This window comes from Xiphophorus couchianus, chromosome 20 (assembly GCF_001444195.1).
Source record: "Xiphophorus couchianus chromosome 20, X_couchianus-1.0, whole genome shotgun sequence".
Lineage (NCBI taxonomy): Eukaryota > Metazoa > Chordata > Actinopteri > Cyprinodontiformes > Poeciliidae > Xiphophorus > Xiphophorus couchianus.
In genome coordinates, this window is record NC_040247.1 from 27,670,013 (window position 1) to 27,683,590 (window position 13,578).

Here is a 13,578-nt window from a genome sequence, read left to right on the forward strand (position 1 = left end):
TTCAACTGAGTCTTACCCTGCTTTTATTAGAATTAGGAACACCCTAGTTACATGACAGTGTGCAGCCCTGAAGGGAGGGGGAGCAGAAAACAGCTGCACACTCACATGAACACAACTCATTCATACAATCTTCAAAAGCATATTTCATAAGATAAGACTATAGGTTTGCAGTTCCTCTAGGCAATCAACGCCGGAATGTCTCGTTCATGGTATCCTCCTTTTTCACTCCTCAGCAGGCCGCTTCCAGAGTTTCTGCAAACACTTCAAAACACTCAAAGCACATTATTAAAATGTAAATGCAAAGGTAAATAAAATGGATGATATTATAAAATAAAGGTAAAGCAAATAAATGATAATTAACTATAAAATCCTTCCAACTATTTTTTATTTGCTTCAGATGTGAAAATTGAATCATGTATTTTTTCTATTAAAATTGAGTTGCACTGTCATCTACAGAGAACCTTATGGGTTAGTCATGACAGAAAGTTGAATTGGCAACCCCAAAATGTGATTTGTTTCAGAGCAGCCCTGTCAACTCTGAGTTCATGCGGTGCCACGGCATGTCGTTACGTAACACTTAGAAGGTCACATCAGCTTCCAATCAGGACCGTTTGAACGTTAATGAATTGCTGGAAATAGGATCGAGGATTGCTACTCACTGGGTCTATCTGAAGCCTTTATTTCATCAAGCTCTTATCAGTTCTGCTCACCCGCTCCGCTATGAACACATGCAGACACACACATGTGCTAAAGATGTGAGCATGTTTTCTCCAACATGCTCACAATAAAGCATTTCTACTTTATTGTTGGTATCTACCAGATATTTTTAATGCTTACATCATGTAAGGCACAGCGCTTTGGGTTTATACATGGTCCACACACCGTGATAAAAAAAGCCAAAATAGTTTTTGTTGTTTTGTAAAACTTACAGTTATGCTTTGTGCCTGATACATTTAAGAACAGTCATCTACTAATGCTGAGTTTAGGTTTGATACTTCAAGCATGTCTGCTTTGAATGCTGTAAAATGTATGTGCACAGACAAGGAGCCATAGCAGCCAATACATCGTGTTTTTTAAACTGTGGATGTCATGTTGAATGGTGAAAACACTAACTGAAATTAGTTGAAGTTACATATCTGTTTGGCCAAACCCAATTAAAAAAAAAAAAAAGCGCTGAAAATGCTGAATATTGTCTGTGATATTATTTTTCTAGGTATTCAAAAATTATATTGTGTTATTATTTTTTGACAATATTGTCAAAAAATATTGACAATATCGGCCAAAATCAGAATCGGCTGTTCAGGGTTTTTGAAGATGGATGATCAACCATGACACTGCAATCGGTCAGAAACATAAAAAAAAAATCCCTAAAGTGCTGTTTTGATCACGTTTAATGACTACAACTCAATTGATTTAGACATAAGAAATAAGCCAATAACTTAAAGGTGAAATTATTACGATCTCATCCTTTTAAATAGAAGCTTGTAGGTCAGGTACCAGTTATAAAATCCACAAAGAAGCAGGTCTCTGTGTTTACAAACCTGTTACTAGGAGGATGTTTTTGTTGTAAAACAGCTGACTGCACTCTGAACTTTGATTACATTTATTCATTAGACTGGGAGGTGCTGAGAGGTGCTGGTTGTCTGAGGCACTCCTCCGACTCTCCAATCCACACTGCCACCGTTGATTTGCAAGCCCTCTTGCTGAAATCAAGCAGATACGTCAGAGCAACTTCCTCATTGGGAATGAGCGGAGACATCACCATACATCTACTTTTATCTTTCTGTCTGAGAAGCTGCTCTGCGCTAATAAAAGCTGATTACAGTGAGAAGTAAATGGGAGGCATTAGCATGGTTAGTAGATGAACGTTATCAACGGGCTAGGCTGCATTTTCTGCATGAGCGGACTGAATGTGCTTCAAAGACAGAGCCCTCGCATAACAGTCCCTCTGTGGCCACAATCTGTTACACTTGACGGATTATTCATTTTATCCTCTCATTCGCAGTGAGGAGAGAGTGATTGAACATTACAAGAAACTCAAGGGAGTGACCAGAGGACAAGCCATCGTAAAGTAAGTTTGGGAAACAAACAGGAAAGACTGTGTGTGTGGTGAAGACGGACAGTGTTGCCTCTGTCTTTCTCTCCTTAGAGTCTGCATGTGCTTGCACCTCTTTAACCTCATGTCTGCACTGTGGTGGCTGCAGTTAGAAGAGGTGGCTGTCAGCGTGCGAGACTGTCATTAATTAGAAGGCTGCTTCTATAGTAGGCAGCCTGCCAAGCCTTGGGAAGCATGGAAGTCCTCCATCGTGCTTTCCCTGGGACCAAATGATTTCCGTCCTTGAACTGATCAATGGACTCTCCCCTCCCTCTGTCACAGCCCCCAAAGCAAATCGATCAGCTTGTCATTGTAAATGACTGCGGTCTCTCAACGGCTGGATCTTAAATCCCCGTCTGTCAGTTGCGGTACAGATATCAGGTGACAGTGATGAAGTGTAAGTAGCTGAATTTCTGTTAACCTATTCCTCTCTCGCTGTAGATATCTGGCCCTGGTGGAATCTCTGCCCACATATGGAGTTCATTATTACCCTGTGAAGGTAACAGCACTGCCCTAACATACAGCGGTCCAAACTTTGAACAGTCATACATTACCTTGCAAAAGTATTCATATTAGCTTTGCACCAATCTGATATTAATATCTGCATCGGTCCAGGTAGTGAAGAAAATTCTAGATCAGGTATTGGTGACAATGTCTTTTTTTTTTCTCCACATAACTTTGCAATTAAAAGAAGTGGTGCCCATCATCTTTCTGTCCCTGCTAATGGAAAGCATCCCCACAGCCTGAAGCTACCACCACCATGTTTTAATGTGGGGATGGTGCCAAATGAATTGCAGTTTTATCAAACTGCATTTTGCATGAACCCCAAAAGGTTTAAGACTTTTTTCATCTTCTTCTACATGTTTTTTATATATATATATATTTGGCAGCAAACCTTTAAATGAAAAAATACTATGACTTGTTTCTTCTGCCAGTCCTTCATAAAGACCAGATTTGTAAAGTGAACGACTCATCTGGTCTCTGTAGCTGAATTTGCAATCCTGAAACATCTGTGCGAGCGTGGTTTAGTGAGTTTTAGGGAACGAAGTGATCTGCCTTTCCCCGACCAGGCCTTATTAACTTAAGGTGTTTTGAAAAGATCAAACAGCCACGTTAAAATGTCTCTGTCAGCTTAGCAGAGGTTTTTTGGGGGGTTTTTTTTGTACCTCTCATGTATTTGATCTCTTCTGGTGTTACCATTTCTCTGATCTTAATGAGATAATAGCTTTGGTAATAGGCCTCCTTTTTCAGACTCCACCAATAAAGCTCGTTCTAATGACTTCTATGCTTTGTGTGTGTGTGTGTTTTTTGTTTTTCATACAGGATAAGCAAGGAATACCATGGTGGCTGGGAGTCAGCTATAAAGGCATCGGCCAGTACGATTTGCAGGATAAGTTGAAACCAAGAAAGGTAGAATCGTTCACAGCTGTTGTATTTTTCTCATGTTTTCCAACTTTCATACCTCATTGCTTAAGCACTTTTATTTATTTATTTTTCCCAAACCAATTTGAGATTCGGTGTTACAGTTATTCTTTGATTACTTTAAAGACAAACTTATTGCTGTTTTCTAACAAACCACATTCAGCTCTGGACACAACAGATTGCAGCAGATTAAGGAAAAATATTTAGCATCTCTAAAACTCCACATTTGCTGCAGGAACCGCCGGAATTATCACACTTTTTGTGTAAGAAGATTAATGATTTATCAATACGGCTAAACGGGCTGCACAGTGGCGCAGTTGGTAGCACTGTTGCCTTGCAGCAAGAAGGTCCTGGGTTCGATTCCCGGCCGGGGTCTTTCTGCATGGAGTTTGCATGTTCTCCCTGTGCATGCGTGGGTTCTCTCCGGGTACTCCGGCTTCCTCCCACAGTCCAAAAACATGACTGTCAGGTCAATTGGTTTCTCTAAATTCTCCCTAGGTGTGTGTGTGTGCATGGTTGTTTGTCCTGTATGTCTCTGTGTTGCCCTGCGACAGACTGGCGACCTGTCCAGGGTGTACCCCGCCTCTCGCCCGGAACGTAGCTGGAGATGGGCACCAGCAACCCTCCCGACCCCATTAGGGACAAGGGTGAACAGAAAATGGATGGATGGATGGAATACGGCTAAACAGGCGTAATTTGTGTCTCTGGTTCCCAGGTTTGGAGGAAGAGGAAAGCAGACGGAGAAAAATAGTTTAGTGAGTCACCGTGTCCTCGGTGCAAGGCTGTAAAGTGTCAGAGCAAACACTGAGAGCGTCAACACCAGCACAATGGTTGGGAAATAACTCAGGTGGCCAAGTTTAGAAAAGCAATGCAGGAGGAAAGTCCAAATGAATAACACAGAGTTTACTATCATTTCACGTTTTAAACTGGGATTAGAATCTTATCAGAAGTATTTGATGAAATACACCAGAAATGTGTGGGGAAGTTATTCCTTCCCTTCTGCCACAATTTCGTGTTAATTTCTCCTGAGCCGGTTTCATTAGACCGAGCGCTGCTGCTGTATGGCAGGAACCTGTTGACGTAGCAGGGTGTGCTGTTATGCTGAAATCTGAGTCATTAATGGGCAGAGGCACAGCATGCTGCTCCTCCGTTCTCCTCCTGGATGTGTAATTATGGCGCTCCATGGGAAGCTGTAGAGCACTGGGACAGGTTTGGCCCTTTGCCAGCTGTAGAGGAAGGAGGGCAGGGGGTAGGTAAGAGCTGTGGGACAGCGGTGAAAGTCTTGGGGTGCTGGAATGGTTCGGAGAAACAGACTGTTCCGTTTCTGTCTCCTCAGCTCAGTGCAGTATCGGTTAAATTAGAGTTTCCTGGGCAGCACAGATAGAGCCTTCTGTTTGACCCGAGCCGTTCCCTCTTGCCCTCTGGCCAGCCCCTCTCAGCAGGCTGCATTCATTGTTGTAATCTGTCTGTTTGGGACTCAGAGAGAACACAATTGATCAAACAATACAGAGCTGTTATTTGCGGTGGCCGGGGATGCTGACATTGTCCCGTTATTACTGGTGTAAGGTCGCATTGTGCTACAATTTACATCAAAATCAAGTGAGAATGCTTAAAGAAAATCCACATCTGGTGTTATCAGATTGTGTGCATTGAATCCTGATTCTAATTCATCATTTAGAATGGGGGATCATTATTTTGCTTTTCCAATGTTGGTCTTTTTCGTCTCCGCCTTGAGGACTTTTGCACCTGTTTTGGGAGCTGATGATTGAAATACATTTTGTATAATCATAGTTTTATGTTGTTATCTAACGCCATGTTCACCAGCAGGGAGTCGCTTCCTGTTCTGTAAGAATGATCAGAAGTTTGATGAAGCCTGATCATCAGACTTCATCAGAGGAGGTCTGGTTTTCTTAAAGCTACACCTTTACTGATATGAACATCCCGTTTACAAAGCCTGCGTGTCTAAAACAGAAAACTAGACAGAGTTAGAAGGGAGCTTGTGATTTTGTGAGAAAGTAAAGAGTTGTAGAGAGTCTGACTCTTAACAAAAGTGTGAATAATGAAGGGAACATGTTCTCTAATGTTTGGCTAATTTATCTGACGGTTTCCCTCTTGCCATCAGGATTTCACAACTCTTCGTCGTGTGTCATTCTCTTGAAATGTACAGTGTTGCCATTGAGCAGGAGCTGGTATGTGACGTGCTATGCGATGGGTGGGGTCAGTCCTACTCTGCACAAGCAAGTTCCAAAACGACCTTTGACACATTTTGCATTTTTGATCAGTGTCTTAAATCAAACATCTATATCCGATTTTTCTTTGGTAGACTAGTTGCCCCTGGGGGGTCCTTGGGTTGTTGGGTGTGAGCTGGATGTGAACAGGCTGATCCCATCTAAAACCACAGGCATTTCTGGCAAACGGCCACGCTTCTTTAATTAGACGTTTAGCAATTACAAGAGAAACGTAATCAGAGCAGGAAGATGCATTTTGTTTGCTCTTGTCTTGTGCTTTTGGGTTTATGAAAGTTATTTATGTAGAAGTGACGTTGAGTCACGGAGTGATCTGTTGGACTGTTTCCAACTGTCCAACATTAAGTCTTGTGACTCAAGAGTTCGAGGTGTGTCTCACCGCTGACACGTCGCAACACCAGCTTTTCTCTTCACAGCCGCCAGAGCTCATTAGTTTCACAGGAGTGGAGTTTCTCTAATGATATTCTGATCCACTCGAGTGTTTATTGTTCTATTATCTGTTGGTATTATGTAAATGATTCAGAGGGGTAGTAGTAAGCGGGATGTCTGAATTGGTGTGAGAATCCCTCACAATGAGGCGCATCCTGCTGCCTGGTTCCTGTGATTCATTAAGTTAGACTGTTTTTATTTTTAGCATTATTATTATTTCAACAGTAGTTGAATGATTAGCTCAATGGTGTCCAATCTTTTTGCACTGGAAACCAAAATTGGCTAATTTAAACTACTGTGGCCGACCACAAAATTCATTCAATTAAAAGTGCAAAAAAAATTTATTTTTCTTTTCTTTTCTTTAGTTCTACCTGCTCAAGAAAAAAACTATTTTTTAATTAAATTGGCATATCATTACAGATCCAAAACCTACAAAGGGCTTCAGACTGTTTTCTTATAAAAAAAAAAACATTTCCAAATTTTTGAGGTCATCAGCTGTTTTCTGCTTTGTTTGCCAAAGTTTAACTATTCTAGACTTTCAGTCATAATGGTCTAAAAATCCCTTAAAAATTATTGTAAGGGTGACAAATGGCCCTTGGACTAGACTACAGTAACAAATGCCTTCATAAAGTATTCAGACCATTTGACTTGTTCACATTTTGTCACATTGTAACCGCAAACTAGTTGATTTTATTGAACTTCTATGTGACATGTAACCATTTTAACACAGGAATAGACCTTGAACCGGGCCGTTCTGCTGTAGCTGTGGCCGTGTGTTTAGTGAACCTCCGTCTCAGTCCTAACTCCTTTGCATGGGCTCACAGAATTGCTCTGGAGTTAGTAAGCAAGCCCAAAATATCGGTATCGGCCGATGTTAGTCATTTTTAAACATGTAAAGTAGGGGTGGGCATTTATTCATTGTGAAAAATTAGTTTTGATTGTCAGGATCTGTGTTTTTCTGTGTGTTTATTTTGAGTTTCCTGTGTCTCCGTGTTGTCCTGTCTCCCTTTGTTTAGTCCCCAGGTGTTTCTCATTCCCTGATTACCCCGTGTGTATTTAGTGTCACTTGTGTCTCTGTCGGGTCCTCGTCTTATGTGCGTTCAGTCCTTCGTCTTGTACATTCAATCTACCAGTTGCTACCGGCGTTGAGCCCTGGCTTCTGCTCAGTCGTGCTGCCTGGTTGTGTGGACTTTTTTGGGACATTCATTATTAAAATCATTTATTCATCCTACCTGGGTCTGCTGCGTCTGCCTCACCACCACCTCAACACACCGCTTCATGACATTGATAAGGATTTTTTAAATATCGTCTTGATAAATTTAAAGTAACGATGGTAAAAAAAATAAAAATAAAAAAAGACAAGCAGCAAACCCGAAGGTATTATCAGGGTCTAAAATGTTATTTTATCTCTTTTCTTAACTGTTCCACAATAAATAAATATCAGTAAATTTGAAGATATGATTAAATGCCCTTCTTGAAGTGTCATCTTGAAGAAGCACATGGTATTTCAAATCTGAACTTTCTTCAAGGACAACATTTATGTTTGTGTTGAGGTGAATACAGTCACAGCCACACAGTTATCTAAAACCGAAGTAATAAATGGTTTTTATCATCATATCTATCGTTTTCACAGTAGTACCACGGAATATCATAATAACAATCTAAGTCCATATTGCCCACCGTTCCTTTAAAGTATTTAAAACCTAGGTGACCAGAAGCAGAGATGAGTTTAAATGCCTCCAAATGAGGAAGTGTCCCGTTCTAGTAAATACCTGCACACAACCTGCTCATCAGGTCTGACTGAGAACAAGGAAGAGGAGGAGCAGATCTGTGCTCCAGCCCACTGGAAAGCCAGAGGCAGCCTAAGGTGTTGGTGATGTCACAATGGGAGGGGGCTGAAGTTCAGGAAGGGGGGAGTGGTTACCTCAGCTGAAACTTGCCACACCTATCTGGATCCCTGAGAACAGACAAGAGAGAGTATTGTTCGAGGAAGCTCTAGCCCTGTGGGAAAGTCACAGTCAGAGGATTGAATATAAAACCAAAGAGAATTCCAGCAGGATCCGACACAAAACACCCGCCGCGGTAAGACTTTGAAACTTGTTGGAGTTTTCTTTTTAAATCCTATCTTAGTGACTTTAGAGAGCTCTGATATGGATGGTGTTTATCTCTGTAGTGCTGAGATAAGTTCGGAGTCGCTGGTGGTTTAAATATAGCCTTTGAGAGATTTCTCTCCAAAGAAGTCTTGGAAGTTTAGCCCTCCTCGCTTGGTATGAAGTCAATTTTAGGGTTTTGGGCCTACAAGATATTTTCCTGCCAAGTGTTTCCTGACCTGCTTCAGCATGCACAGCTGGTTTGGGGACAAAGAGAGGAGAGCGAAATAAATCAAAAAGCTGGCTCCCTGCCTGGCTAGGATCGGCTCCCTGGAGCAGGAGATGTTCACCTGGCCAGCCCAACCGGGACTCTGACCCTCCTTAGTTACAGATTGTTTCTTTTAAAAAAGGCAGAACTGATAAAGAAATAAGCATTGCTTAAATAACTCAAAGTGTTGACTAAGTCTGTCACCATAAGCAATTAAGGAATTATGATAGATTAAAATGAGGTCAGTAATTTTCCATCTAATGATTGATATGTTTTCATGGTCAGTTTGGTTTGCTTTGGCAAACCCATCTTATGTATGATTTCAGTGGCAAATGGTTTTTATTTCTGTTTAATTTATTGTTTTTGGTCGTTTTATTTTCATATTTAGAATTCCCGTTCCTGTGCTTTACAAAATGAAAGTCTATCAGTTTTTGAGAAGGCAAACTTGTGCTATTCCAACACATTAAATGGTCTCAAGACAACAATATTATCGTTAATCACAATAACTTCTGGGACAATTTATGGTCCAGGAAGGAATTTGCCGTCTTGACATTCTCCAAGGAGTTTCAGTTGAATCTGTGGACAAAACTCATAAAATAAAAAACAGTCACAATCAAACCTTATTGGTTTGACACAGCTTTTCACTCTCATAGAAATTGTGTGGATGGAAGTTTGCACTGACACCTGACTATCTGCTCCGCTGTTGCAAAACAGCCCAAGTTGCTTTGATATTTGCTTTTTCCTCTGGTGTTTGTCTAGGAACTTCTTCCCTCTCATGTGACGGGACTTGTAGCTCTGCAGAGTATATTTGTTTAACATCCTCATGTGCATCAGATGACTTTGAATGTTTACATTCTGCAAGCCCACTTTTCAGTCAGTGCTCCCGGCTTGTGTGCTCAGCCGTATGTAATGCCGCTCCCTCTCTCTCTTTCTTTCTCTCTCCGTCTGTTTCTTCGCAGTTGTTTCAGTGGAAGCAGTTGGAGAATTTGTACTTCCGGGAGAAGAAATTCGCAGTGGAAGTGAACGACCCGCACAGGTCAGCAGACGGGCCGCTTCGCTTGTTCTTTTCGGATCCGCAGTGGCTCGTCCTTCTTGTTCCGTGCTCCTGTTTTAGTCGCCGCCCTCATTTCAGATCTCTCGTCTTTGGGAAGGGCGTCTGCAGCCAGCTGCCCGTTTATAACCCACTCTTGATGGCTTATATGTTTTACTTAGTTTTTTTTTTTGCTGCTTTTCGATAGTGATTTTATTATTCTCAGGTTGCTTCTATCAGGTTTTAGTTAGAGGCTCTCAGCTACTCAAACAGTTCTTGTTACTTGTAGTAAAAATTATTATTTCCTCTGTTGGCTCTAATTTTAGTCAGAAAACATTTTTGAAGAGCAGGATAAACATTTCTTTCTTCCTGTGCAGAAGAACAGTGACCAAACGGACTTTCGGACAAGCCGGCCTGGTTATCCACTCCTGGTATGCCAGCCACTCTCTGATCAAAACCATCTGGGCGATGGCCATCAGTCAGCACCAGTTCTACCTGGACATGAAGCAAACCAAAGTGAGTTTCTATGGTTTCCAGCTTGAGCTCTGTCTACTTGTGTTGGTTTGGCTTAAAGTCATGAAGTGATAAGCTTTGAGTGTAGTTGTCCATGAAGAAGACACTGAATGACCTAATAAGGATTTTCCTGGAAGCCCAGGTGTGTGTTTGTGCACGATGCAACTGTTTAGTTTTTGGTTTGTCAAGAGGTGTGATTCTACAAGGAAGTTCATTTTAACTGATTTGGTCAATAGGTGATTTTTATTGTAAGTAATTTAAATATGACATAAATATAACATAAATAAAATAAAATATGTAGGAACAGGTAAAAATGTTAGTGTACAAATTAATCTATAGTCACAGGATAAATCAAAATGAGTAGGATAATATCCAGTCTGAAAATGAAATGGTTTCAAAACATCATTATCGTTTATTGCAATAATTTCTGGGATAATGTATCGTCCAGGCCTAGTTATTTCTACCGGAAGTAATTTGTCTTCTAAGCAGCAAGGAGACAAAATTAAAGAAATGGTCTTTTCTACTTAATGTGGAAGGCATGTTTGTGTTCAGTATTGCTCAGAAAAAGGGAAAAAAACAACATTCTTTTCTCTTTGTATAGCATTTATATAGTTGTTTCTTATTAGAAGTTAAGAGTAAAGCTGCATTTATATCCAATTTATAATAAGCTGTAACTGATTCCGCATCTGAGGTTTAGTCTAATTTTGCTTAATAACAATATAACGACACAAAAAAGGAACAGCCTTTCTGTTCCATCCTGCTTATAACAGAGATTAGTTATTTATGTCACAGGTGAAGAACATTGTCGAGAACAGCCGTAGTCGAACTGGATTTTGCTATCATTTCAAAACAAATTGAACATGTTGTGTCAAAGATCAGTTGAAGAGCAACCCTCAGGCCACCTGGATGATCCAGTTTCCTTTGAAACAGCTTCCTTAAAACGCTCCCGGTCCCAGTTCAGCATGGTTTCTGCTCCGGCTCGTTCCATCCCTCTGTCTCTTCTCCTCCCAGTCCAACATGACCACAACCAGAAGCTCGAGCGACATCGCTGTGGACCTCACCGAGCTCAATATCCCGCGGATCAGCAAACTCTCCAACGACCCGCTCATCATGGCCAGCAACGGCAGCCTCATCTCCACTGGTGCGCACAGCTCATCGGCTTCACGGCAGGTTTACGATTCGATGGCGACGCGTTGTAGTTAACTGAGCATGCGCTTCCTCCAGGTTCTGCGGACTCTGAAGTCAGCGAGGAGCAGAAGAAGGAGAAGATTGCCGAGTTAAAAAAGAAAGAAAAGGACCTTCAAGACAAACTGACACAGAAGCTTGAAGAACTAAAAAAGATCTGCATGAGGGAAGCTGTGAGTATCTCAGGGTTTTGGTTTAGATTCAAATCAGGAGGATCCAGACTGACTTCCGGTTTTCATTTGCAGGAGATCACAGGGAAGCTGCCTAAAGAGTATCCCTTGGCAACAGGAGAGAAAGCCCCTCCAGTGCGTCGGCGCGTCGGGACGACTTTCAAGCTGGACGACCTGAACCTTTACGACAAGGTTTGTAACTCTGTTGCTCTGCTGTTTGTTATGAAGCTAGTCGGTTTTGGTTAACTCTCAGTTATTGTGCCACATTAGTTGCGTTTCCACTACAAATGTGCGCCACACTATGTCAATATTCTGCCCATGTCAAAGAAACACAATTTCACCATCACTGTGTTTCCATTAATTAAGAAACACAAATAAAATCACAGGTGAAAATGTTTGTTCACACAATAAGTAATCAAAAAACATGCCGCGCCATGATCCTCCTACTTCTTTCTGTCTTTTCCTTCTCCTTCCTCTTTTTTGTGGTTTGCATCAGTGGCAACATCTGGTTGCTGATCATGTGACTCGATTGATGTGAAAATTGCAAAAATAATTTGCGAAAAAAACAGAAACCACCTCATCCGAGCACCAAAACGTTTTATTAAAAATTGAAGTTTTTTTTTTTAATTCACCATGTTTCCTTTAAGCACATTTATTTTTGAAATGTCAAAGTGTGCACTTATACGGCCGATGCTGTGTGTGTTTGTTATGGTGACGAGGTGTTGGAACTGGGATTAAGAGGATGTTTTGTGCCTTAAACGAACATAATCCTTTGAGTAAAGCATTTCAAATTCAGGTTTGAACCGGTCTCCTCTTCCAGAACAGCAAATAACATGAAACCAAATCGAAACGTGACTATTTTAGGCTGACACAATAACTCTTTGAGAAGATCTCCATGTTTCCTTTGGAGTCTCCCCTCTAACTGAGTGGGCATTGTGTGTTTTTCCTGCAGGACCCTCATCTCAGAGACCTGGAGAGCAAGCGCGCCCTGCAGCAGAAGATCGTAGAAGCGGCCGAGAGGCTGCTCAAAGAGGACGGCCTGGACAAAACAGTGAAGAGGAAAAGAAGAAACAACCACCTGGACTCCAAGAGGAAGCTGGAGGACATCGAGAGAGAGATTAATAACTACAAGATAGGAGCCAGGCTTGCTCCGAGAGGCTCGTTAATCTCAGCAGGTACAGGAGCTGGCTGTTCGCTGAAGCAGGTTCCACACGGCCTGTTTTTGATCATTTGATGAAAATTCTTCTGTTTGTTTTTTCTCAGATGACGCTCAATGTTCAGAGCTCAGCTCTCTTTCTGGCAGCCTCACTCTGGATGATGGTGAGTTTGACGCAGCATTTACCGCATCGTTTATCATTTATCACATTAACTTTGCTTTATCATTGTCACGATAAATTCTAAATAATTTTGCTTGAAAAAATCCCAACTCTCGTTATCGTTTGTTTTTGTTTGTTTGTTTGTTCAGTGAGAGTATCAATAAATCTGAAATTGTGAATAAATGCAGTTAGCGTGCACAGTTTAGCGATACATATCACACTCTTTTATGTGACTGGTGTCCTGAAGAATTGCATTATAATTGGGAATGTTTGTAGATTCGTGTACAGTTAGGTAAAAATGAAGTAGCAGCTAGTTCTTATTTTATCACTGTCGCAATATATCGTGATAAAACTTTACGTCCATAACTCCAAGCCGTACGAGTGCACATCCGTTTCCTCCATTCCTTCACCTAATGCTGATCAGTCTTTACTTTTCGTCTCCTAGACGATGAACTGGGTTCTCAGAGGGAGCGGTCTCGATCGGTCCAGTATTCCCCAAGGCCGCATCACGCCGTGACTCTGGACATCTTTCACAACAAAGACAGACAACCCTCCGCTAACGTTCCGCTCCCAGCAGGAAGGTAAACATCAGCATCTCACCACACCTAAAATGTCCTTTGCAAGGCTCTGGACTATTAAAAAAATAAGTCTTAAACCTCACTTGCCTTGATGAACTATGTTTACGACTCAAATATGTTGCAAACATCATGTTGACAACAGAATCGGTCAAAATAGGGACCTTGTCAGACGGCTTGGGAAAACACACCCGATAAGCGGTACGTGTGTGTGTACATGGTTACCGTTGCAGCTTTGA

The 13,578-nt window shown here is 41.5% G+C and overlaps 1 protein-coding gene across 7 annotated transcripts in view; it reads left to right on the top strand.

Moving 5' to 3' along the window:
* Window positions 1–13,578, top strand: part of frmd4ba (FERM domain containing 4Ba) — a 54,491-nt gene that overhangs the window by 35,439 nt on the left and 5,474 nt on the right. For all 7 annotated transcript variants that reach the window (XM_028002287.1, XM_028002282.1, XM_028002283.1 and 4 more), the window contains exons 9-19: window positions 2,006–2,071; window positions 2,537–2,594; window positions 3,419–3,505; window positions 9,510–9,586; window positions 9,958–10,096; window positions 11,105–11,234; window positions 11,318–11,451; window positions 11,524–11,640; window positions 12,401–12,623; window positions 12,712–12,768; window positions 13,210–13,345. In XM_028002287.1, coding sequence (XP_027858088.1) covers window positions 2,006–2,071; window positions 2,537–2,594; window positions 3,419–3,505; window positions 9,510–9,586; window positions 9,958–10,096; window positions 11,105–11,234; window positions 11,318–11,451; window positions 11,524–11,640; window positions 12,401–12,623; window positions 12,712–12,768; window positions 13,210–13,345 — 1,224 coding nt within the window. The remainder of the gene's footprint in view (window positions 1–2,005; window positions 2,072–2,536; window positions 2,595–3,418; window positions 3,506–9,509; window positions 9,587–9,957; window positions 10,097–11,104; window positions 11,235–11,317; window positions 11,452–11,523; window positions 11,641–12,400; window positions 12,624–12,711; window positions 12,769–13,209; window positions 13,346–13,578) is intronic.